Below are 27,315 nucleotides of genomic sequence, written 5' to 3'. Positions count from 1 at the left end.
TACCCAGGCAACACCCATTGCTTTTTAACGCTGCCCTAGATTCACAAGGATTAGTAAATCAGAGGCAACGCCCCACCCCAGGGGTGGTGTTAGCATGGCACAGGGAGAAATACTTTTATTCCTCCCCGTTCTTGCTTTTTCAATGTGTGCAGAGAAAAACGCCATGAATCATTGTTTATGTGCAGGAAGGTGTCCCTTCCTGCACATAAACAATCATTGAATAATAACGATTTGCTACTTCTACGTGCGCTGCATTCTGCAGTACACATAGAAATAACGAATCACCATTAATGATTCTTTATCTGCAGGAAGGGACACCTTCCTGCACATAAACAATCATTCCCTGCGGCACAGGCACTCTTGCACTATGGTGCAAGGGCGCCTGTGTTGGTGAAAGGCAGCTAAATTTACCGCCAGCGCTAGGGGAAACGCAGGAGTGCGCCCTGGGTTTCTGAAGTGATGCTGCGCAGCGCTGCCAATTTGGTGCAGCAACGAGCTGTTCCACTTTCTTGTAAATCTGGCTCCAGGGTTTTTTGAAGTCCTGCTCGAGTCAAGGGTTCAGCATGTTTGAGGTCTGAGTTGGCACAACATGTTTGCTGGAGGTCAGCAGACACAGGATGTTGGGATGCCAGTAGGCACAGTGTTTTGAGACATGTCAGATGGTACAGCTTCTTGCGGTGTAAGCAGGAACTGCATGTTAGTGGTGTGTGTCAGCAGGCACAGGGTGTTGGCCTGTCAATGGCTACAGTGTGATGGTGGTGTGTGTCAGAGAGTGCAGTGTGCTGACATATCCAGGGGTACCGTCGTATGGAGGTGTGTCAGTGGGCACACGATGTGTGACTACAGTGTGTTGGAGATGTTTCTCTGGTCACAGGCTGTGTGGGGTGTGTGTCAGCAGGTGCAGTGTTTTGGACTGTCAACAGGTGTAGTGTGTTGGATGTGTGTCAACCGGTGGGATGTGTTGGATGTTGGTTAGTGTGTATTGTTTCTTGGGGTGTGAGTGGGCACTCTGGCCCGTATTTATACTTTTTTTAGCGCCGCATTTGTGCCGCTTTTTGACGCAAAACGGCGCAAACCTACAAAATACAATGGTATTTTGCAAGTTTGCGCCGTTTGTGCGTCAAAAAACGACGCAAATGCGGTGCAAAAAAAGTATAAATACGGGCCTCTGTGTTGGAGGTATGTGTCAGCTGGCACAGAGTAGTGGGGTGTCAGTAGCTGCACTGTGTCGGAGGTGTGACTGGGCACAGTGTGTTGAAGGTGTGTGACAGAGTGCCATAGTATCAGAGGATAGAGTGTGTTGGAAGTGTTTCTCAGTGGGTACAGTGTGCTTGAGAGTCAGTGGGCCTAGGGTGCTGGGGAGTGAGTGTATACAGTGTGTTGGAGGTATGTGTCAGCAAGTACAGTGTGCCGAAGGTGCATGTCAGCAGGGTGCAGTGTGTTAGAGGTGTGTGTCAGCAGCTGCAGTCTGTTAGGGGGGTGTGTCAGTAGGTACAGTGTGCTGGGGGTATGTGTCAGTGAGTACAGCGTGGTGAAGGTGTGTCAGCGGGTGCAGTGTGTTAAAGGTGTGTGTCAACGGGTGTAGTGTGTTACAGTTGTGTGTCAGCAGGTGCAGTGTGTTGAGGGTATGTGTCAGTGAGTACAGTGTGGTGAATGTGTGTCAGCGGGTGCAGTGTGTTAGATGTGTATGTCAGTGGGTGCAGTGTTTTGGAGGTGTGACAGCAGGTGGAGTGTGTTGGGGTGACAGTGAGCACAGTGTAGTGGACGTCTGTGTCTGTGTGAGAGAGTGCAGTGTGCTGGAGGAGTGTGTCACCATGTGCAGTGTGGTGGAGATGTGTGTCACCGGGTGCAGTGTGGTGGAGGTGTGTGTCACTGGGTGCAGTGTGTTGGAGGGTTGTCAGCAGCTACATTGTGGTGGAGGTGTGTGTCACCGGGTGCAGTGTGGTGGAGGTGTGGGTCACCGGGTGCAGTGTGGTGGAGATGTGTGTCACCGGGTGCAGTGTGCTGGAGGGGTGTCAGCATGATGGAGGTGTGTGTGAGTCAGTGCAGTGTGTTGGAGGAGTGTTTCACCAGGTGCAGTGTGGTGGAGGAGTGTGTCACCAGGTGCAGTGTGGTGGAGGAGTGTGTCACCAGGTGCAGTGTGGTGGAGGTGTGTGACACTGGGTGAAGTGTGTTGGAGGGTTGTCAGCAGGTACAGTGTGTTGGGTGTATCAGTGAGTACAGTGTGGTGAAGGTGTGTGTCAGCTGGTGCTGTGTAGTGGAAGTGTGTGGCACAGGATGCAGTGTGTTGGAGGGGTGTCAGCACAATGGAGGTGTTTGTCAGTCAATGCAGTGTGTTGGAGGAGTGTTTCACCAGGTGCAGTGGGGTGGAGGTGTGTGTCACCGGATGCAGTGTGGTGGAGGTGTGTGTCAGTCAGTGCAGTGTGCTTGTCGGTTGTGATTGCCAGCAGGTAAAAGATGCTGGGTTGTAGGAGGCACAGCATTTTGGGGTCCAGATATGCCAGCACCTCGCTCGTCAACACACTGAGGTGTAATCCCAACACCTGATACAGTCAGCAGATTATGGGGTGACACTCACCTGTCTTGGCCTTCTTCTGCTCCTCCTCCAGGCCTGGCACCCCGGGGATCCCCAGGAAGGTGTTGTGTGAGTTTCCATACCAGACCAGCAGCTCCTGGTCAGGGGGGATTGTCTGCAAGGAAAGAGAACAAGAGTTGAACTTTTCTGTGGTTGGGAGAGTGTTGGTTGACACTGCATATGAGTGGCTTGGGCTGGTGTCATGCCAGATCTGTGAAAGTGTGCTGCATTCCTTTCTAAGCATGCACACTGCAGTGCAGCACTGCAGGAGGCATGGACATGCATGCTACAGTGTAGTGCTGCAGGGGGTTTGCATGGGTGGAAGTGCGCTGCATTCGTATCTCAGCATGCACCCTGCAGTGCAGCACTGCAGGAGGCATGGACATGCATGCTACAGTGCAGCACTGCAGGAGGCGTGGACATGCATGCTACAGTGTAGTGCTGCAGGGGTGTGCAGTGGTGGAAGTGTGCTGCATTCGTATCTCAGCATGCACCCTGCAGTGCAGCACTGCAGGAGGCATGGGCATGCATGCTACAGTGTAGTGCTGCAGGGGTGTGCAGTGGTGGAAGTGTGCTGTATTCCTGTCTCAGCATGCACCCTGCAGTGCAGCACTGCAGGAGGCATGGACATGCATGCTACAGTGCAGCACTGCAGGAGGCGTGGACATGCATGCTACAGTGTAGTGCTGCAGGGGTGTGCAGTGGTGGAAGTGTGCTGCATTCGTATCTCAGCATGCACCCTGCAGTGCAGCACTGCAGGAGGCATGGACATGCATGCTACAGTGTAGTGCTGCGGGGGTGTGCAGTGGTGGAAGTGTGCTGTATTCCTGTCTCAACATGCACCCTGCAGTGCAGCACTGCAGGAAGCATGGACATGCATGCTACAGTGCAGCACTGCAGGAGGCGTGGACATGCATGCTACAGTGTAGTGCTGCAGGGGTGTGCAGTGCTGGAAGTGTGCTGCATTCGTATCTCAGCATGCACCCTGCAGTGCAGCACTGCAGGAGGCATGGACATGCATGCTACAGTGTAGTGCTGCAGGGGGTGTGCAGTGGTGGAAGTGTGCTGCAGTCCTGTCTCAGCATGCACGCTGCAGTGCAGCGCTGCTGGAAGCATGGACATGCATGCTACAGTGTAGTGCTGCAGGGGGGTTGCACGGTGGAAGTGTGCTGCATTCCTGTCTCAGCATGCATGCAGCAGTGCAGTACTGCAGAAGGTGTGGAGGTGTGGAAGTGTGCCTCAGTCCTATCTCAGCATGCATGCTGCAGTGCATCACACTACGCTCTCTGACAGATCTCCAGTACACTGCACACGCTGACACAAACGTACGTCACACTGTACCCACTAACACACACACACCCAATGCACAGTACTCATGAACACACACCTCCAACAGGTTTGGAAGTCTGTTGCAGTCCTGACTCAGCATGCACACTGCAGTGTAGCACTGCAGGAGGTGTGCTGGTGTGGAAGTGTGCTCCCATCCTGCCTCAGCATCCACGCTGCATTGCAGCACCGCAGGAGGTGCAGAGGTGTGGAAGTGTGCTGCGTCCTGTCTCAGCATGCAGGCTGCAGTGCAGCACTGCAGGAAATGTGGAGGTATGGAAGTGTGCTGCGTCCTGTCTCAGCATGCTGGCTGCAGTGGAGCACTGCAGGAAGTGTGGAGGGCAGGAAGTCTGCTGCAGTCCTGTCTCAGCATGCAGGGTGCAGTGCAGCACTGCAGGAGGCATGGGCATGCATGCTGCAGTGTAGCAATGCAGGAGGCAAAGACATGCATGCTGCAGTCCAGCACTGCAGGAGGCATGGGCATGCATGCTGCATTGCAGCACTGTAGGAGGCGCAGAGGTGTTGAAGTATGCTGCGGTTCTGTCTCGGCATGCAGGGTGCAGTGCAGCGCTGCAGGAGGTGCAGAGATGTGGAAGTCTGCTGCAGTCCTTCTCGGGATGGACTCGGCCAGAAGCTCCACATCAGGGGGCCTGGTAGGTCGCCTTCTCCTTTGGGACAAAACATTTCTCGCCCTCTCAGCTGCAGATCGTGAGCGCCTAGAAGTGGCTGCGCCAGCAGGAGGCGCTACCTGTACCCCTTTCTCCCCGCACCATCCTCCGCCAGGCTGCTTCCCGCTGCTTCACTGGAGGGGTGGGAGAGAGTCACCCCCTGCCCCCACCCCTCCACGCGTGAAAAGCTCCATTGCCTAGTTACCAAGGCCAGCTCGCTGTGAATAGAGGCGCTTTACACGTCTCCATAAACAATTAACCAGAAGGAAAAAAGCATCTGCACATAGAAGGTGTTCTCTTATGGGCTCCATTCAGGGTGGCATCTCGGGCACGGGGGGTGAACTGCTGCCAAAGCGGGAGTCTAGGGGTGATGGCACCGGGGGCTGAGCTGCAAGTGATACCGCATTGTGGGCCTGTGCGGTGTCTGACCAGGGGGCGGCGTGGCGTCTGTTCCTATAGCGCCTCACGCCAAGCAGCGCTGTAGGGGGAAGTATTACTGTAGCGCCTGGTGCCAAGCAGCGCTGCATGAACAGATATAACTATAGGGCCTAAGAAACCACGCTGTATGAACAGATATTACTATAGCGCCTCACGCTAAGCAGCGCTGTAGGGGGAGGTATTACTGCAGCGCCTAATGGCAAGCAGCGCTGCCTGAACAGATATTACTATAGGACCTAATAAACAACGCTGTATGAACAGATATTTCTATAGCGCTTAATGCCAAGCAGCCCTGTAGGGGCAGGAATTACTGCAACGCCCAATGCCAAACAGCGCTGCATGAACAGATATTACTATAGCGCCTGATGCCAATGCTGCAGCACTTAATGCTAAGCACAACTACACGAACTGACAGGTTATGTTATCAGAGCACCTAAACTCAAGAAGCTCTGCCGTGGCGCTAGCATTTTAGCACCTTGAGTCAGACACAGGTGTATGAACGGATATTACTATAGCACCTAATGCTAGGCAGCACTGCATGAAGAGATAGTTGTTATAGCGCCCTGCGCCAAGCCGCGCACCATGAAAATAAATTGCAACAGACGTAATGCCAAGCAGCGCTACATATATTACAGGCTCGCCTAATGCCAAGCAGCGCTACATATATTACAGGCTCGCCTAATGCCAAGCAGCGCTATGTGGAGAGATAGTACTGTAGTGCCTAACGCCAGGTAGCGCTGTAGGGAGATTCAGTACTATGGCACCTAGCGCCAAGCAGAGCTGCATTGGTGCATTCTCGGCCGTCCGACTTGTGATATTCCTAGCAGCTATTCTGGGGTACAGGTGAAGTTTTTCACATATATTGTTCTTGGGGGGGGGGGGGGGGGGGCGTTCGCGGTACCCGGGCTCCGAGGCGCGCAGGGACTTCCTGAAGATAAAATGACCCAGCTGGTGAAAACGCGCAGATATCCCTTCTTATCCCAGCAGGGGGGGTGTCAAGCTTCCCCCAAATGGCTTCTTAGCCGTGTGATTTGCTGGACGGCGAGAGCTGCTAAGATGTCGTCCACACAATGCCGGCGATGATGAGCCTTTTCTGGTAAACATCGGGCCCACAGGTAGCCATTTAAGTGCGCCGAAAGCAGCGCAGACATAATGTGGCAGTTTGCAAAGCCCTACATATAATTACGGTAAGTGTGTGTCTAAACACGAGGGAAGAAACCGCAGCCCCCTCTCATCCCCCGGGAAATGGAAATCAGCGCAAAGCTTTCAGCTGTCGAGTACCAGAGATCAAACATGTATCTGTAATGCGCTGCGTGGCGCGACGCGCAGCTCAAAGCGCTGGTTCCAGGCCGGGGGCCGTCCTGCTGCTCGGCGAGGAGAGAAGGGCCATCTCTGGTCAGCGCGTCATCGAAAAACAAGTGACCAAGCGCCCACAGAAAGTGGCCAAGAGGCCAAAGCACGTGGCCAAGAGGCCAAAGCACGTGGCCAAGCGCCCACAGAAAGTGGCCAAGTGGCTAAAGAAAGAGGCAAAGCAAGTGGCCAAGCGGCCAAAGAAAGTGGCCAAAGCAAGTGGCCAAGCGGCCAAAGAAAGTGCCCAAGGGGCCAAAGAAAGTGCCCAAGTGGCCGAAGCAAGTGGCCACGCGGCTAGAGCAAGTGTCCGAGGAAGAGGCCAGAGAAAGTGGGCTCATATACAAGGAGAGGCCCAGCCCCGCACCTTATAGGCCTAGAAGCTGGCTGGCAGGGCTTTCAAAGCGCTACAATTGGTGCAGCCGGAACACTTAAAGGTGTGCGCCAAATCGTTTCAACGCACGTCCTGGGCGCTCCCGCGTCATGCAGCGTGGGATTCAGTGCCTCGCTGTGTGGAGTCACTTTCATCACCTGTCAGTCAAGGTGATTGACAGTCTCGTTGTTGAACGGCAGCTGGGGCTGCGGTGGGGCAGGTCCGTCACCAAACTTTCCATCTTAGGTAAGTCCACCAGTCACAATTATTCTGTAAAACTGGCAGCTAGAAACACATTTAATCATTCAATCACTGCACCCATCCCTTGTAAAAATGTAGTGCCATACACGACTGTCAACATGCCATGGGCACCCTGGTCTCCCGAAAGTGTAAAAGTATCTACAGTGTGACCATTTATCAGAAATGGGGGAAGATGGGCTTCGAGGGTATTTGGCCCCCCCTCGACACCTACTCGTGGCCAGCAAGGTGAAACTCACGGCCTGTGACAGAGTAACTCACCACATCCAGGGCCATGGAATTATGCGATTGTGCGGCGATACACATAATAATACATTTGAGGCTTAGCCTCATAATCTTTTATCTACCACATAATGTGCGGATTTCTACAGAAAAAAATGTTTTTAGCTCAAACAGTTCAAAAGTTACTAAAAATACAGCAACACGCGCAGAGAAAGCCCCCTTCCAAAGTGGACTGGTCACCTTTCGGTTGCTTATTGGTATATTTGGGTATTAAACTGGTATACTGCGGGGCAACCAATGCTCAGACACTGTTACTAAGTTTAAAAATGACGGAATAATAAAGTGCTACTCGTGAAAAATGTGACGCATTATGCCGCATAATTTGCCTTTTCTTGGCATGATTTACTCAGCCTTGCCGCATAATTTGGCTCTTTCTCCCGCATAATTCCAGTGGCCCTGACTATATCTCTGTTGCACTGTGCTCTCATGATTCCTCTCTTGGCCAGTGCCTGGACTCCTGTCTGAGATCAAATCAGCCTCTTCCAGGTGGGGGGGGGGAAGGGGGTACATCCCTATTTGAAGACCTCTGGTATAAGAGGACATTCTTAAGAGGCAGTCTCTGCCCTCTGCAAGATCCCAGCAAACGACCCGATGTAGAAGTCTTGCCAAAGGACTGGTAGAGGCTACCTGTGGAAGAGAGCGGACAGGCCTTTGAAAGGTTACTGATGGCTCTGAGCTCAAGGAACTCTTCCAGATGTGCCTTAGATGGGGAAAGAAAGGGCTAAAACCTGCCCTCACTGGAGAAGTTGTGTGGCTCCCAGGCACTGGAATGGTGATCTAGGGTCTAGAGGGCAAACCCTTCATGGCCATGCTGTCCTGACTTGTCTGAGGCCATTACATTTTATGTTTGGGATCTTTGCATAGCTTGGCATGTCACCGGTGTGTTCATTCTTATGTTTGGGATCTTGGTTTCTTAACAGTGGCATCTCGGGCCACACACTGCTCTATAAATGACAAAAATGTGGTAGGTGGCAGACCATATTGACTCATGTCCCTGCCTGTCGCAAAAAGTGGATACCTAGGACATTCTAAAGATTTTTCAAAGAGATGTCACAGAGGGGACACTAGAGAGATGCCAGGACTCCATCGAAGATCTGTCTATATATGTTCCATTACTGCCCATCATAGAAAATATACTACAGACATGTGGAGGCTCCACTAAAGAGCCATCTGTGCAGACTCCATTACAGTCTGTCACTGAAGGCATACTACCGAACTTCTGTGCCTCCAATGAAGGGCTGGTTATAGAAACTCCATTACTGCCCATCATAGAAAAGATACTACAGACATGTGGAGGCTTCATTGAAGACCCATCTGTGCAGACTCCATTTCAGTCTGTCACTGAAGGCATACTATAGAACTTCTTGGCCTCCAATGAAGGGCTGGTTATAGAAACTCCATTACTGCCCATCATAGAAAAGATACTACAGACATGTGGAGGCTCCACTAAAGAGCCATCTGTGCAGACTCCATTACAATCTGTCACTGAAGGCATACTATAGAACTTCTGGGCCTCCAATGAAGGGCTGGTTATAGAAACTCCATTACTGCCCATCATAGAAAAGACACTACAGACCTGACAGAGTTCCTTCAACAAGCCATCCATACAGACTCCATTTCTGCCCATCATACAATGAGTGCTACAGAGCTGCAGAGGGTCCATTAAAGAGGCATCTATACAGACTCCATGACAGTCTGTCATAGAAGGCATACTTCAGAACTTCTGGGCCTCCATCGTAGAGCTGTCTGTACAAAATCCACTAGCGCCCATCACAGCAGGGACACTACAGACATCCCAAGGCTCCATTAAAGAGCTATCTATACAAAATCAATTACTTCCCGTCATAGAAAAGATACTACAGACTTTTTGGAGCGCCATCAACAAGCCGTCTGTACAGACTCCATTACTGCCCATCAAAAAAAGTACACTACAAACGTGCAAGGGATTCATCAAAGAGTCGTCTATACCCATTGAGTTACTTCCTGTCATAGAAGGAGTACTGTAGACCTGCTAGGCTCCATCAAAGCACATTCTATACACACTCAGTTACTACCAGTCATAGAAGAGGTACTGCAGACCTGCCAGGGCTCTACCGAAGAGCCTTCTATACACACTAATTTATTACTTGTCATGGAAGGGGTACTCCAGACCTGCCATTGCTCTATCGCAGAGCCTTGTATACACATGCAGCTGTTACCTGTCATAGAAGGGGTACTCCAGACCTGCCAGGGCGCTATCGCAGAGCCTTGTATACACACTCATTTATTACCTGTCATGGAAGAGGTACTGCAGACCTGCCAGGGCTCTATCGAAGAGCCTTCTACACACACTAATTTATTACTTGTCATGGAAGTGGTACTCCAGACCTGCCATTGCTCTATCGCAGAGCCTTGTATACACATGCAGCTGTTACCTGTCATAGAAGGGGTACTCCAGACCTGCCAGGGCTCTATCGCAGAGCCTTGTATACACATGCAGCTCTTACCTGTCATGGAAGGGGTACTCCAGACCTGCCAGGGCTCTATCGAAGAGCCTTGTATACACACTCATTTATCACTTGTCATGGAAGATTTACTCCAGACCTGCCAGGGCTCTATCGAAGAGCCTTCTATACACAGTTACTTCCTGTCATAGAGGGGGTACACCCCACCTCCTGGGGCTCTATTGAAGAGTCTTCTATACACACTCAGTTACTACTTGTCATGAAAAGGGTACTCCAGACCTTCTGGGGCTCTACTGATAACCTTTTCATTAAGATTCTTACCATCTCCTGTCTGTACGGAGGCTGAATTAATGATGCTCGTGAACCAGACCACGTAGCCTGCTGGGGTCAATCAGTACCTTGGACATAGCCGGGGCAATCAGTGCCTTGTACATAGCTTGGGCAATCAGTCCCTTGGTCATTCAGTCAGTTTCTGCTCACCATAACACTCACTGCAGTGGTCCATACAGGCTCAAACACCAGACATCACAACGCTACGCAGGACCCCCGTTTATTCTAACTCTCTGGGAGTTTATTTTTGAGGAAAAGTCCTCTAGCACGGTGAGCAAATATATGTGTATCCATCACACTCATGTTCCAGGTAACAAACACCCATCACGTGCCTCTGAATGGCCACAATGCACTGCACACGTATCTCTGGCACGTAGCCCTTACCCAACCCTTAGGCACCCACCCTTCAGTGCTTAATTTGAGCCCGTGGTTTCCTGTGCTCAGCACCGGTAATTAAATATCAGCACCTCCTCTTCTGACAGTCTGCCACATGGTGGCGCTGTCTGCCTAATTAGGGATGAGCACAACAGCTGTTTATTAACTAAATATACACTCCTTGAGAGCGCCTTGAGACCCTCACGGGGGAGTAGTGCACCTTACAAATTCCTGATTGATTGATACACTAACAATTGGTAATTCCTGCCATCCATAGTGTTGGGGGCCTGGGATAGTGTGAATCGTCACACTTTTAGGAGTGTGATGGTTAGTAATAGAGCTGTCATTGGCTACGCTGGCGAGGCAATAGTGGGGCAAGCTACAGTGACCTCCTGACTTTTTTTCCACGAATTAAGCACTGCCACCCTTGCATTACAAGCAGTGCTTAATTTGTTACAAAAAAAACATAACTGCCAGGGCCCTCATCAGGAGGCCTTTTCAGATTGCAACACCCACTGCCCCTTCCAGCCGCTGCCAGCGACAGTCACATTCCTACAAGTGTGATAATTCAGGCTATTCCAGTCCCCACAGCTATAGGAATGGCTTGGGAGGTAGGAATCACTCATTTTTAATGTATATTGAATTAATGAACAACTGCTGTTGTGCTCATCTCTAAATTACTCAGACAGCGCCACCATGTGGCAGATTGTCATAGGTGCGGGTGTTAACAATTAAGTGCCAGTGTAGAGCACCGGAGGCCACCGGCGCAAATTAAGCACTGATTACAAGATGGTGCTGGGGGAGCCAGGCTGCTAGAAGGGGGCAGCCAGGACTCGCACTCACCTCGATAGCTTTGTAGAAGATGCTGCTTCCGATCTGCACCACCTCCAGGTTCTGCTCCTGCTCGTTGCGCGCGCACTTGATGTACGTCATCCAGCTGCGATGGTCCTCCTGGCTGGCATCGATGAAGTAGCGCACGGTGCCATCTTCATTGAAGACCTGAGGGGGGCAGAAGCCGTGAGTGGAAGAAGACCACTGTTTATGTGTAGGGTGTATGCAGCTCGTGGCCCCGCCTCCTCAAAACAAGATCATGGGTTCTGTGCAGCTCATGGCCCCGCCTCCCCCAAAACAAGATCACGGGTTGTGTGCAGCTCATGGCCCGCCTCCTCAAAACAATATCAAGGGTTGTGTGCAGCTCATGGCCCCGCCTCCCCCAAAACAAGATCACGGGTTGTGTGCAGCTCATGGCCCGCCTCCTCAAAACAAGATCAAGGGTTGTGTGCAGCTCATGGCCCCGCCTTCCCCAAAACAAGATCACGGGTTGGGTGCAGCTCATGTCCCCATTGGCCCCAATAAGAGAACACAGGTAGTGTGTAGCTCATGGTTCCACCTACCCCAATAAGGGAACACGGGTTGTGTGCAGCTAACGGTCCCATCTACTCAATAAGAGAACAAAGGTTGTGTGCAACTCGTGGCCCAATCTACCCCAATAAGAGAACACGGATTGTGTGCAGCTCATGTCCCCACCTGCCCCAATAAGAGAACACGGGTTGTGTGCAGCTAACAACCCCATCTACTCAATAAGAGAACACGGGTTGTGTGCAGCTCATGGCCCCATCTACCCCAATAAGAGAACACGGGTTGTGTGCAGCTCATGTCCCCACCTGCCCCAATAAGAGAACACGGGTTGTGTGCAGCTAACGACCCCATCTACTCAATAAGAGAACACGGGTTGTGTGCAGCTCATGGCCCCATCTACCCCAATAAGAGAACACGGGTTGTGTGCAGCTCATGTCCCCACCTGCCCCAATAAGAGAACACGGGTTGTGTGCAGCTAACGACCCCATCTACTCAATAAGAGAACACGGGTTGTGTGCAGCTCATGGCCCCATCTACCCCAATAAGAGAACACGGGTTGTGTGCAGCTCATGTCCCCGCCTGCCCCAATAAGAGAACACGGGTTGTGTGCAGCTAACGACCCCATCTACTCAACAAGAGAACACCGGTTGTGTGCAGCTCATGGCCCCATCTACCCCAATAAGAGAACACGGGTTGTGTGCAGCTCATGTCCCCACCTGCCCCAAGAAGAGAACACGGGTTGTGTGCAGCTAACTGTCCCATCTACTCAATAAGAGAACACGGGTTGTGTGCAGCTCATGGGCCCATCTGCACCGAATAGGAGACCACGGGTTGTGTGCAGCTCATGTCCCCACCTGCCCCAATAAGAGAACACGGGTTGTGTGCAGCTAACGACCCCATCTACTCAATAAGAGAACACGGGTTGTGTGCAGCTCATGGCCCCGCCTGCCCCAATAAGAGAACACGGGTTGTGTGCAGCTCATGGGCCCATCTGCACCGAATATACTACGGGTTGTGTGCAGCTCATGGCCCCACCTGCCCCAATAAGAGAACACGGGTTGTGTGCAGCTCATGGCCCCGCCTGCCCCAATAAAAGAACACGGGTTGTGTGCAACTCATGGCGCCGCCTGCCCCAATAAGAGAAAACGGGTTGTGTGCAGCTCATGGCCCCATCTGCACCGAATAGGAGACCACGGGTTGTGTGCAGCTCAGGCTAGTTGGCCTGAACCTCACCACGGGGTGAGTTCATTCATTTCTTTATTTTTGTTTTTACAGCGCTGTGAAGACGTTCGGGTAGGGTGCCTGGGCGCTTTCCATACTGTATGTCTGTGAGGCAGACAGAAACAGAGGGCGCATAACACACATGCCTGTAGCGCCTGGATGCTTCTGAGAGTCGCGCGTGCGTCGCTACCGTTTCCCCTTATTTTTTTTTTTAATGTGGGTGACATGTGAGAGTCTATCACGGAAATTTTGCAGAGAAATGTTGTGTTTATGTGCCATGCAACATCTATAAAAAGTTATTTTTAGATTAAAAGAGGTCCTCGCGTGAGAGATATGGGGGGGGGGGCACCGAGATTATTAGCGGTAATGTTAGTGAGCTGCCTCTGTGTTACAATATTGAAAACGCATGTTACCGTCCTTTAATATTAGATGGAAACACACGTAGAATCCGGACCAGCGACCTCTGCACCCTCAGTGACCTGAGGCGGGAAAAGAGCTGAAACCGGATCACAAATTCAAAGCTGTTCCGAATAGGCCCCCCAAAATACGTTTGGCTCCGGGCCCCCAGAATCCTTAGGGTGGGTGGCGTGGGTGAGACGCTCGTACATCACAGGGAGCTATCGATGTCAGGAGAAATGAACGCAAACACGGAAATTCAAATATTTATACCTGCATCATTGAGGGAAGAGATGGGGGTTGGGGGCGTTCTGGGGGTCACCAAGTGTGGGCAACGCTCATCAGGGTTCACACGTGGCCTTTTCTGAACTGCTCTACCCTTGGTTGCAGCGCTTCGAATAACATACGTCTTATCGATATAGCGCTTACAGATTCGGCTATCAGCTTCGTGGCACGATAAGTGACAAGTGTGGCTCTTCGTCTATCATGTTTCCCCCTCATCAAGGCGCGCGTCGGAGCCTGTTCACTATGGTTTGAGCCTGTAACCTATAGGTGCGTGAATCTCTGGAAGAGGTGGCCGGCAGGTCGATCCTAGTGCCTAGAATACCGCACCAAGAACGAGGCACTGTATAAAGATTGTTCTTCTTCATGCCAGCCTCTTGTTGGTTTGTTTTGTAAAGCGCCGACTTGTGCCAGAAAGCTGCTTCTTAGCACTTGTTGTGGGGTGGCAGTTCTTGCCATTGCCAGTCCACTGCCAGAGAGGTGAGGATCCGTGTAAGAAAGCCGGGGCATCTCGACCTAACTCTTAGAGGTAGTAGGCGCTATATAAATACTATTACAACTACAGTTTTTAATCTTGGAAAGGTCAAGCTGTGTCAGGACGCCCTGTTCCTTTTTAAGGGGGGGGGGTCCTAAAGAGCCCCCCGCCTGCAGCTGCCCTAGTGCGGATTCACTCCCCATCTCGATCCCGTCTGAAGGTCACGGCATCCTGTGCCCTGTCCTTTCATGGCCTTCTAGGATGGTGCCCCCATTCCCCTGGTTGGTGCATGTACCCCCGACAAAACAGTTTATTAAATAGAAATTAAAAATGGAAAAGCCCCTTGGAGCACTAGTCCAAATACAAAAGAAAAAACGCTACAAAAACGTAAGCAGCAACAAATATATTTCACTTTCAGATTAACCAGCACAAACCTCTCCTAGGACACCTTCTACTGGCAGATATCCACCCTTACACGCAGCTGCCTGTGGAGCCCCCAGGCACCTGACAGAGGGGTCTCTCCGCGGCCCAATGAACAGCAGAAAACGCTGCAGAAATGTGGATAACGTGGAATATTTGTTTTGGGTTTAAGGGCCTCCTTCACAGATGACCAGAGGCCCTGCAAGCTGTGATTACTCCGCAAGCGCCGGGTCTGCAGTAACTGCCCGGTGGAATACAGACCCCAAGCTTCGTTCATGTCTGGAAGGTTAAATGGCAGAACAGTAATTCGGGTGACAGGCCCGGGGTTTGTCCGCACAGGTGGTTTGTGGCAGAAGGCCCCAGAATCTGCGGGCCTTTCCCCAAGACTCAGAATAGGGGTCTCGGTGGCATTGGGTCAGCCCCCAACACCTCGGGCTGCACGTTTTCTATGTAGATTCGCTTAACTTTGGGGGCCTGGAAGCGGGTGTCACGAATCACTCCAGATACCGATGGAAGGCTGTGTGCTGGCAATTCGGTTTCCAGAAGTTAAAAACTCGCTGGGCCCAGCTAGGTGCCTAATGTGACGTGCATTATGCATGGGCGGGGACACGACATATGTGTGATGTGTTTGCTAGGGTGTGACGTATGTGGAAAGTCTATGCAAAGGTGCAACATGCATGGTGTGATGGCAGGGTGATACTTGCATGTAATGCATGGGCAGGGAGGTGGGAGGGATGAGACAACACGAGTTGTGTGACAGGGAGTGTCACATGCTTATAATACACAGACATATGTGTCATACATGTATATGATACAAGCGCAGAGATATGACACGTAGTTTAATGTGCAGGCTATAACGTGACATTTCTAATGCACAGGCCAGGATGAGGCATGTATATGATGCACGGACAGGGATGTGACATACATATTATGTGCTGACAGGGGTGTGACATGTATGATGCACAGGCTTGGGTATGACATATATATAATGTGCAGATAGGGGTGTGACATCCATATAATGTGCAGATAAGGGGGTGACATTTATGATGTGCCGTCAGTGGTGTGACTTACATATTTGCTATAGGGGATGTGACATGTATGATGCACAGGCAGGGGCGTGACATACATATAATGTGCAGATAGGGGTGTGACGTGTGTATGATGCATGGTCAGTGGTGTGACATACATATTATGTGCTGGCAGGGGGTATGACGTATGATGCACATGCAGAAGCGTGGCATTCATATAATGTGCAGATAGAGGTGTGACGTGTATGATGCGAGGTCAGTGGTGTGACATATATATTTGCTATTAGAGGTGTGACATGTATGATGCGTGCTCAGTGGTGTGACGCGCATACAATACGTGGTCAGGGGTGTGACGCACATACGATACGCGGTTAGTGGTGTGACGCACATACGATATGCGGTCAGGGGTGTGACGCACATACAATGCGTGGTCAGTGGTGCGACGCATGGATCCGATGTGCAGGCAGGAGTTCGATATACGTAATTCATATGCATGGATATGACGTGGGAGTGACATGCGGCCAGGCAAGCATTGCTTAGTCTTTAAAAGATCAAGGGCCTTATTCAGCTCTCGGCGATGGAATACTGCGCCACAAATGTGACGGCTATCCCGTCCGCCGTTTTACGCTCTTCATAGGATATAATGGAATCACAATACAGCGGACGGGATATCGATCTTGTTTGCGACTGAGTATCTCCCTCCGCCAGGACCTAAATCACGCCCCATGTCTCAGCGCCTGATGATCGTCTCAAGCGCTGCGGCTGGCACTGTCAAATGTCGGGTTGCCAAATACCAAACTGTCCAGTCTCGATGCCACCTCCCGCCTCTTCCTTGCGCCACCAGACCCCCATCCCTCCCTCTTGTAGGCTCTTTTCCACCCCGCTTTCTTCCTTTGTTGCTATTTTTACGTCTCATCCTTCTTTCCCAATTTTTTGCCTTTTGATTTCTTGTTCTGGGTCAAAGTCTCTTTTGAGGAGTCTCTCCCGAATGTGCCCTCTCCTCACCAGTGACCAGTCAGTGTACTCTCCTTGGTAGTGCCCAGTCTGTGTGTGTACCCTCCTCAGCAGCCTTCAGCCTGTCCCCTCTAATCAGCAGCCTCCAGTTTCTCTCCTCAGCAGCCTCTAGCCTGTCTTCTCTCCTCAGCAGCCTCTGGCCTGTCCCCTCTAATCATCAGCCTCTAGTCTCTCTTCTCTCATCAGCAGCCTCCAGCCTGTCCCCTCTAATCAGCAGCCTCCAGTTTGTCTCCTCACCTCAGCCTCTCGCCTAGCCTCAGCAGCCTCCAACCTGTCTCCTCTCCTCAGCAGCCTCAAGCCTTTCTCCTCTCCTCAGCAGCCTCCAGCTTGTCCCCTCTAATCAGCAGCCTCCAGTCTCTCTCCTCTCCTCAGCCGTCTCCAGCCTGTCTACTCCTCTCCTCAGTCGTCTCCAGCCTGCCTCCTCTTCTCAGCAGCCTCTGGCCTGTGTCCTCTCCTCAACAGTGGCCAGTCTGCCCCTCCACAGCCTCTCTCCTCTCCTTAGTGGTCTCCATCCTGTCTACCCTCCTCAGCAGTCTCCAGCTTGTATCCTCTCCTCAGCAGCCTCCAGTCTGTCTCCTCTCCTCAGCCTCCAGCCTTTCTCCTCTCCTCAGCCGTCTCCAGCATGCCTACTCCTCTCCTGAGCAGTGTCCAGTTTACCCCTCTACATACAGCCTCTCCCTTCTCCTAAGCAGCCTCCAGCCTCTCTCCTCTACTCCGGAGTCTCAACCCTCTCTCCTCTCCTCGGCAGCCTCTACCTTGTCTCCTCTACTCAGCAGCCCTCAGTCTGTCTCCTCTCCTCAGCCTCCAGCCTTTCTCCTCTCCTCAGCAGTTTCCGACCCATCTACTCTTCCCTCCTCAGCAGCCTCCAGCCTTTCTCCTCTCCTCAGCAGTTTCCGACCCATCTACTCTTCCCTCCTCAGCAGCCTCCAGTCTGTCTACTTTCCTCAGCAGCCTCTAGCCTGTCTCCTCCCCTCAGCAGTCTCCAGCCTGTATCCTCTCCTCAGCAGTCTCCAGCCTGTCTCCCCTAATCAGCAGCCTCCAGTTTGTCTCCTCACCTCAGCCTCTCGCCTATCCTCAGTAGCCTCCAGTCTGTCTCCACTCCTCAGCAGCCGCCAGTCTGTCTACTTTCCTCAGCCTCTAGCCTGCCTCCTCAGCAGCCTCCAGTCTGCCTCCTCTCCTCTACTCAGCAGCCTCCAGCCTATCCCCTGTCCTCAGCAACCTCTCGTCTGTCTCCTCTGCCTCTAGCCTGTCTCCTCAGCAGCCTCCAGCCCATCTTCTCAGCAGCCTCCAGTCTGTCTTCTCTCCTCAGCCTCTAGCCTGTATCCTACTCAGCAGTTTCCACCCTGTCTCCTCTCCTCAGAAGCCTCTCTCCTGTCTCCTCTCCTCAGCCTCCAGGCCGTCTCCTCAGCAGCCTCTAGCCTGTCTCCTCAGCAGCGTCTCGCCCGTTTCCTATCCTGACCAGCCTCTCTCTTCTCCTCAGCCTCCAGCCCTTCTCCTCAGCCTCCAGCCTCTCTCCTCTCCTCAGCAGCCTCCAGCCCTCCTCCTCCTCCCTGGCCCCTCGGCACTCTTTGCTGACACATGTTCGGGGGCCCCAGGGTGTCGGGGCTCCCTTTGGAGTTTTGTTTAATTACTGTTTGATATCAGCTGCCGGCGGATTAGCTCCTTGAAGCCCCGGTCCCCCCAGAAAACTGTATTCCTTTGCTGCAATTACCAGCCCCCCGGGGCTGCGTCTGACACACACGGCGTGATCCTGGGCCCCGGGATCCCCAGGTTTGATGCATGAGGGGCTGGGGGAGACCCCCTCCTCCCTGCTGAGGCCAGGCCCCCCCTGGGGTCCCTACAGGTGCCTACGGGCCCCAGGGGTCTGAAGCACCCCACATCCTTGGGACTGAGGGGAGACCACGGCAGGGGCGAGCCTGCCGGCATATGTGGGGAGCGGTAAGTACCGGACCGGTAACCTACCGCCCCCGCGGCGGTAACTCCAGAGCTCACTTGTTCATTTCTCATACAGCGTTCCCTCTCCTAAAGCGCTCTGAGGCCCAGTCTGCGCTATATAAAGTCACAAAATATATTAAATAAATCATTCGCCGGGTGAGCGTGGCCCGTAGACCATGTAGCGCCTTACGAAGACTGGTGCCACAGGCGCTCGTGAAACGGGCAATCACGGGCGGTAACTAAAGCCTACACCGCCGGCTGTGCGCTATCACAGTGGTTGTATGTGTCCTGAGTTTGGAGGGAATTAAAGGTGGTAAAATAAACAGTGTTGGTGGGGGGGTCAATATAGTAAGGAGGGGTAGAAGGGCGGTAAAGCCACAGAGGAGGGTCAGATGTTTGCCGCTAGACTGTTCTCTGCAGAAATTACTCCTTCGCCATGTTAACGGGGCTCTGTGCATCAGGATACTTTACTCCTGAAATATGTAAACGGAGCTCTGTGGATCAGGATACTTTACTACTGCAAAATCTAGACGAGACTCTGTGCATCAGGATACTTTACTCCTGCAATATGTAAACGGGGCTCTGTGCATCAGAATACTTTACTCCTGAAATATCCAAACGGGGCTCTGTGCATCAGAATACTTTACTCCTGAAATATCCAAACGGGGCTCTGTGCATCAGAATACTTTACTCCTGCACTACGTAAACGGGGCTCTGTGCATCAGAATACTTTACTCCTGCACTCATCACTTTTATCTGCGGGTGTGTTCCGCCATCCCTCTACACGTCTGTCTCTCTGTGTATGTGCGAGTGTATGTACTCCCTAATGATGTCTGGAGGGGCAGTGTGCATGTATGTGTGTGGTAAGATCGCCCGTGTGTGTATGTGTGTGAACATACGTGTGGTATTTCTGTTCACGTATGAACATCTCGTCGCCCACATATGTGCGTGCTCGTATGTTAATGTCTCATGTCCACACAGATGTATGAGTGTGCACATCTTAGCAAACTATGTGCCTGTGTGTGTTCTTGGGTGCGGATCTGCGTGTGTAGAGTTATGTGTGTGGCTGGAGAGTCGCGTGGATTTATTTGTGTGGGACTCTATATGTGTGTGGGGGGCGTGTACATGCGTGTGTGACATTTGTGAGCAATTATGTGGGTGTCTCATCAACCAGCCAAAGTATGTAAATGTCCATGTGTTTACTACCTCTATGTACATGTGTATATCTTCTCTGTGTGTGCGTGTAGCTGTGTGTGACTGTCGCTAATCCATATAGCTAAACGTATGCGTGTGTGCATGCATATTTACTGTGGAAATCCGTGTGTGTGACAATGTATCCTTGTTTAGTTGCATGTTTGTGTGTGTGTGTTTGGTGCAAATGTATTCTTTTCAGGTACAGTAATGTTTCTTAGTATATTGTCTTTCTGTGTGCGGCCACATATATGTGTGTGTGTGCGTCTGTGTGTGCGCGCGCACACACACACATGCAATGTTGGGCCTGTTCGTCCTTGCTCCTTGACAAGACCCCCCGCTCCCCCCCCCCCACATCAGGTTGTTGTTCTTGCACAGGTCCACATGGTCTGGGGAGATGAACGTGTGTGTGTCTCTGTGTGTGTGTGCAGTTCTCTTACCTCCCACAACAGGTTGTTCTTCTTGCACAGGCGTGCATGGTCTAGGAGATGAAGGTGTGTGTGGGGTGTGTGTATGTGGTGTGTGTGTGTGTGCGGCTCCCTTACCTCCCACATCAAGTTGTTGTTCTTGCACAGGTCCACGTGGTCTGGGGAGATGACCCTGCCAGTGAAGGGCCCCATCTCGGTGCCAGCTTTGATCCACGTCTTGGAGAAGATGCCAAGGCCTTCTCCGGGGATGGAGCTCTGGGCGATGATGACTTCGGAGGGCAGCACCAGGCTGGACAGCTTCTGCACCTCTAATGAAAGGATAAGAGAAGCCGGTCACCCTCTGTGCCCCAACTGGTGTCAGACCTACCGTGGCGGTGTCCACCCGGGGAGGTGTCCACCCGGGGAGGTGTCCACGCTGAGCCAAATATACAGAGGGCTACGAGAAGCTCCCTGGAAATGTGTGTGGATAGATAGATAGATAGATAGATAGATAGATAGATAGATAGATAGATAGATAGATAGATAGATAGATAGATAGATAGATAGATAGATAGATAGATAGATAGATGTGCGTGTATGTGGATAGATAGATAGATAGATAGATAGATAGATAGATAGATAGATAGATAGATAGATAGATAGATAGATAGATAGATAGATAGATAGATAGATAGATGTGCGTGTATGTGGATAGATAGATAGATAGATAGATAGATAGATAGATAGATAGATAGATAGATAGATAGATAGATAGATAGATAGATAGATAGATAGATAGATGTGAGTGTATGTGGATAGATAGATAGATAGATAGATAGATAGATAGATAGATAGATAGATAGATAGATAGATAGATAGATAGATAGATAGATAGATAGATAGATGTGAGTGTATGTGGATGGATGGATAGATAGATAGATAGATAGATAGATAGATAGATAGATAGATAGATAGATAGATAGATAGATAGATAGATAGATAGATAGATAGATAGATAGATGTGCGTGTGTGTGGATAGATAGATAGATAGATAGATAGATAGATAGATAGATAGATAGATAGATAGATAGATAGATAGATAGATGTGAGTGTATGTGGATAGATAGATAGATAGATAGATAGATAGATAGATAGATAGATAGATAGATAGATAGATAGATAGATAGATAGATAGATAGATGTGCGTGTATGTGGATAGATAAATAGATAGATAGATAGATAGATAGATAGATAGATAGATAGATAGATAGATAGATAGATAGATAGATAGATAGATAGATAGATGTGCGTGTATGTGGATAGATAGATAGATAGATAGATAGATAGATAGATAGATAGATAGATAGATAGATAGATAGATAGATAGATATGCGTGTATGTGGATAGATAGATAGATAGATAGATAGATAGATAGATAGATAGATAGATAGATAGATAGATAGATAGATAGATAGATAGATAGATAGATAGATAGATAGATAGATGTGCGTGTGTGTGGATAGATAGATAGATAGATAGATAGATAGATAGATAGATAGATAGATAGATAGATAGATAGATAGATAGATGTGAGTGTATGTGGATAGATAGATAGATAGATAGATAGATAGATAGATAGATAGATGTCATGTATGTAGATAGATAGATAGATAGATAGATAGATAGATAGATAGATAGATAGATAGATAGATAGATGTGCGTGTGTGTGGATAGATAGATAGATAGATAGATAGATAGATAGATAGATAGATAGATAGATAGATAGATGTGAGTGTATGTGGATAGATAGATAGATAGATAGATAGATAGATAGATGTCATGTATGTAGATAGATAGATAGATAGATAGATAGATAGATAGATAGATAGATAGATAGATAGATAGATTGATTTGAGGGTTATCAATACTGAAGCATCCTTTATACGGCGAGTTTCCTTTACTAAAAAGTCAGCCTCATCAGGGCAGTCAGTGCTACATAAATGAAATTGTAATGTATATTTAGAATTACAACAGTTCTGTGGTCTGGTACACATTTGGGTTTCAGGGACAAATACAGATCTAGTTTTATGATATAACACAAAACACTAGAATATACTAGAATAAATACCATGTGCCTACATCAACAGGGTGAGCCTCCCAGTCAAGTGTTGTGACATTTTTATGTAGAATGATTCATCGTGGATACATTTTGCATCGAAGACATAGTTAAGTTTTTAATGGCGGCGTGGGCTAGAACGTGCCGCTAGTGCGCTCATATACGTGTGTGCATAGAAGTGTGTTGGATGTAGCGCTTAAAGCTCTAGCTTGGCCGATTAGAGGCGCTTAAAGGAAGAAGTGAGAATGGGCGCCCCTTTTTGATGACACTCAAACATACATTCCCGGGGTGTGTACGCAAGGACTTGCGCTGGATTCAGAGGCCACTTGTCCTCGAAGCGCGTGTTTTGCATCTTGGCACAGAGCGCGCAAGTTGGACCTCGGTGCCGGCTGGCCCGTCTTCTTACCACACCCTGGGTAACTTCATCCCCGCTTCTTCCCATCTACCCCACGTCAAGCCCCCATCACACCGCCCTCCCCCTGCGCCCCCGGAAAGCGCCCGAATCCCGAAGGATAAAGGTTTCTGGGCTCCCCTTAAGTCCCGCCTGGGAAAACTCTGCAAGAAAAGGGGTCAGATGAGTGAATGTGTGGAAAAGCGAGCGGGACAAAATGTGGGCTGGACCCGGCGCCTTCCCGGGCAGTGGGGGCCCTGGAGCCGTACCTGGGAACCAGCGCGGCGGGGGCGCAGGCTGGGAGCCCGGGTTAAACGGCGTCCGTTCCTGCGCATCCAGCGATTTGTCATGGCGCGCCAGTGACGGGCATTCTTCAGAGGCGACCCCAAAAGGGACGGCTAATTTCAAATTCATTAGGCTGGCGAGAATGGCTCGGCCGTAAAGGGGCGCCCACTGTGGGCACGACTTGTTTAAAAGCGCAGGAATCCGGCGCCTAAAAGGGCCGATTACCCGCATGACATGCGCTGAAAGGCGCCGAATTAGGCTTCACAGTAAATTAAGACAGGAGCAGGGTGGGTGAAAGGGACCTGCCGGGGGTGCCCGGCCGGGCAGGGTGATGAATGGGCTCTGGGGAGCGCTGACATGTCCCACAGAAAAGGCAGCGCCTTCTTAGAAATTCATGGGCCGCGGTGGAGCCTCCGCGGGTCAAGCCCGCGTTAACTAAATGATTCCCTTTAAGACCGCTTCTTTTGCAGTCAAGTGATATTACACGCCTAGTAACTGCTTAAAAGGGCTCCTTGGAAGGGCCTGGCATGGGAGAGCAGAGTGGAGGGGGTCCCTTGGGAACGGAGGCACGGTGGGGGCTGCAGGGATCACAGGCCGAGGTTCTCCCATGGTTAGTTTGTGAAACTGGGACGAAAGTTTTATAGAACCCAAAGGACGTGTCCGTGCGCTCCGGGTGACCTGCAGGTGCAGTGCGCCGGCACCTTCTGCCCTCCGCCCCGGGCAGGCCTGCTTCTTCTAGGGGTCTCCAGCCCTAGGTGCCTTTCACTTTCCAAACAAATTGATGTTAAATTGAATGAGCGCGGTGGCTGCAAGCGGGGCGCGGGGGTAGGCAGTGGTACAGTTAACGACAGGTAAAGTATATTTACTCTCAGTTTCACACCTAATCCCCCGACCCCTAAGTCCCAGGCCTTGTACTGGCGGCTCCCCAGGAGTTTGTGAGACCAGGTACGTCTGTACTTTACGGGCAGTTTTTCCGGGGTCGGTTGGCTCGGTTAGGTGTCATTACGCGCAGCTCCACCGGTTGCCTGGACTGGCCCCGGGGTCCGTAAACCCAATTAGGTGCCTTTACGCGCAGCTCCAGCGACCCCCCGGAGACCCCTTGGGGTCGGCTAGCCCGCACACATATATCCACTTTACGCGCAGTTCCCTCAGAGGTCAGGTAAGTATTTTGGGGTAAGTAAGGCCACGCACGTGCCCCCGTCACAGGGGCCCCCGGTCCCTGGGCCAGGTACTCACCGCCGGAGAAGGACTGCGCCAGGACCTCGGCTGTGAAGGCCGTCTTTGGGCTGCTGTGGGCCGCCTTCTCCTCGAAGAGCTGCTCTCCCAGGACGTTCCTCCACCTGCCGTACAGGAAGCTGTGTAGGATGTCCGAGGTGATCATCTCGGCCAGGGAGAGCCCCTGGCCCGGCTTCAAACCCCCCTTCAGCACCAGGGCCTCCGCGGGCAACACGGAGCCCATCATCGAGCCCTCTGCTCTGGGCACAGTCTTGAGGTGGCAGCAAAACCCTGGGCCTCGAGGTGGGCACGCCGCCTTAGAGTGGACGCAGGGCCTGGGGTGGACGCAGGGCCTTGAGGTCTGGCACAAAGTGCTCAGAGCCTTGTAGTGCCTCGATGCGGGACACAGCGGCCGTAGGTAGGCCCAGGACCGTGAGACGTCACAGCAAGCGTTGAGGTGGTCGCAGAGCCTTGAGGCGAGTAACAGGGCGCTGAGGTGGGCAAACTCTATGAGGTGTGGCAAAGGGAGGGTTATGAGCTGCTTCCTCAACGTTTTTTTTTTAGAGGGAGGGTGTGGTTGGATGGGGACAGAGGATGGCTCACTTCCAGAATCGCGTGGAGGGGGCCTCCCTGGTGAAGAGTGGCTCCTGGTGCAGAGGGGGCCCTGGCACACACGGCTCCGGCCTCGTGCTGTCGAGATCTCTGGCAGGTTTCCCCCTGGCAGGTCCCTGGTCCCTTTTATACCAGCCTCTCTGACCTCCCTAATTGGCTGGTAATCACCCACTTCACGTTGGCAGATAAGACTTGCTCTGCGAGAAAAAGCCAAACCTTCAGAGCTGCCCCCTCCCCCTGGGAGGAGGAGGGAGGGCGGGTTTGGGAAGGGGGGGGGTCTCTGCAGCAGCCGCGCATGTGGAAAGAGGGAGGACGCTCTTTGGACACCCGCTGACTCCACACACGCCGCCCCCAGGCTCGAGTGACCAATGCGGAAAGGCGCTAACTCCCGCGAGTGACATCTGATGGGTGAGAGTGCCTGGCAAAGAGTGGGCCTGTGGTGAGAGGGGCGGCCACATGCCCACGCATTTCAGCACTCGAACAGAGACACTTTGCTAAATAGCAGGTAACAGGTGCCTAGGGAGGGCGAGCGCACTAAGAGAGAGATAAAGGACAAAGGCGCCCCTTTCTCACCCCAAGGACCGGCATCCTGCAATCACTGCCCCCTCCTGACCCCCACCAATGCTCCTCACCAGCTGAAAGTTACTGGTAGTCGTGCCAGGGGCCTGTGGTGGGCGGACCCGCTCACAGCCTGTGCGCAAACCTCGCATGTTTGTCCGGAAAATAACACGAAAGGAACACCAGCCTGTCCCAGAACTTCAAAGCGCCTTGATGCGCTGGGCAAAGCGACTAGGGCAACAACTGACCGGACAGAGGGTAGAATCCGCCGGGTCTTACGTGCTGCTAGAGGCGGGGTGGCAGGCGACAGGTCTGGCAGTGTATAAGCTGTGTTTGTGCTCGAATGTGTGTAATTTGTGGGCACTCCCAACAGAAGTGCTCTGCTTAGTAACAAGTTGGTTCAAAGGGACAGGCGCGGACCTCAGCGAGAAAACACAGAATAAAGCGCTACACGAAAGAAATATCATGCATCTCCCGGCGAGGGTCCCTGGATGGCAGTCCTAGCGTCGCGTTACAGCGCTTCAGGGGGCTGCACGCAGCGCTTTAATAAGGGTGACAAGTGAGGCCGAAGGAGGAAGATGAGAAGCTGTTCTGATGCGCTCTTGGGTGCCTGTCAGTCTATTTAACGGTCTTTATAATTATTATAAAGCGCTGTATAAAACTCTTTAGCACGTTATAATCTGCTTAAACGTGCGTATATTGTACATTTATAACGTGTATAAAGTGATGATAGCACAGATAAGGGCGGGCCCGGCACGGGGGGGGGGGTGGGGGGTTGGTGTCAGTCCGCGCATACAGGCTCCTAATTAGACAGTTCAAACAGTTTTAAGGCGCTTTAGTGTGCTGCACGAACCGTTTTAATGCAGGGGCGACTAGATGACAGGAGAGACACAGCATCAAAGCGCATTAACTAGGGGGAGAGTGGCAGATAATTAAGCGCAGTGTTGAAGCGCTTTATAAAATTCTTTCACGAGAGAGAGATGTAGGCGCGTCAGACACTTTAAAAACGCCCCGGCCTCTCTATTCCACCAGTTTAAGGAGTCCTTTCAGGGAGCGGGGCGGCTAAAAATCACGGATTTCTTGCTGTGCGGGGCCCAGGGAGGTAAAGCCGATGACGGCCGCGCTACCAGGCTGTTTCTGTACCACCCGCACCCCATTTGCAGGGTAGTGTTTGGGGTGTTACCCCACCTAATAAATGTATTTTCTGGTAAATAGTTGGGTACAGGTGTTTTCATTCGCGTTTGGTGAGGTGTCTGCGGGATTTCATCAACAATTTTTACATGCGCACAGAAAAAACATATAGCTCTCTCTCTCTCTGTTTTGAAAGTCTTCGAAAATGTTGGTTATTTTATAAAATATTGTGTTTTCTCTCACATAATACACCTACCGATCCGCATTAGTTTCCCGTCCCAGTGCCCATTCCATCCCTCTCATGCGCCCGCTTGTGCATAATGTATTTCAACATTAAATGCCAGCATGATTGTTGGAAAATCTAAAACTCACCCCCAATTTTACTGACCAAGTAACGCCCCATCGATTGCAGCAGAAATGTCTTATTTCGAGAGATCATATTTTTGGGGGGCCCACGGTTGTCTGTGCTGGATTCAGGTCTCTTTGGACGGTTCCCGTGAGCGCACGATTATGGGCATCTTTGCGCTCAAAGGACCCCGTCCGGCGAACCTTTAAATAAATGATTTCGGTGCTAAAATCGCGCAGTTGGACAGAGTTTTACATTTTAGGACTTAAATTTAAAACAAACCCGCGAGGACGGTGTCCTCCTTCGATCTAAAAAAGCCGGTTTAGGCGGCATCTCCCCTAAAGTGTAGACAATTTACGCGCGACGACATGCGCCAAGGTGCGCAATAATACGCATTATTTCGTTTAAAATGTTCTTGGTTTTCTACCGGCAGCTTTCGGCCGGGAAGGATTTTTACAAACAGAATTATTCTCGAAACACATCGAATTAACCAAGAGTTTATTATTTAGGGCCGGAT

General features: G+C 51.2%; 1 protein-coding gene across 1 annotated transcript in view; it reads right to left on the bottom strand.

Moving 5' to 3' along the window:
- PRDM12 (PR/SET domain 12) overlaps positions 1-24,927 on the bottom strand; it is a 29,003-nt gene extending 4,076 nt beyond the window's left edge. The window contains exons 1-4 of the mRNA XM_069237064.1: positions 24,173-24,927; positions 20,283-20,473; positions 11,260-11,415; positions 2,579-2,690 (exon numbers count right to left, since the gene is read on the bottom strand). Coding sequence (XP_069093165.1) covers positions 2,579-2,690; positions 11,260-11,415; positions 20,283-20,473; positions 24,173-24,398 — 685 coding nt within the window. The 5' untranslated portion in view covers positions 24,399-24,927. The remainder of the gene's footprint in view (positions 1-2,578; positions 2,691-11,259; positions 11,416-20,282; positions 20,474-24,172) is intronic.
- Positions 24,928-27,315: the final 2,388 nt, after the last annotated feature.

This window comes from Pleurodeles waltl, chromosome 6 (assembly GCF_031143425.1).
Source record: "Pleurodeles waltl isolate 20211129_DDA chromosome 6, aPleWal1.hap1.20221129, whole genome shotgun sequence".
Taxonomy (NCBI): Eukaryota; Metazoa; Chordata; class Amphibia; order Caudata; family Salamandridae; genus Pleurodeles; species Pleurodeles waltl.
The sequence above is the reverse complement of the archived record's forward strand: the minus strand, read 5'-3'. Positions and strand labels throughout refer to the sequence as shown.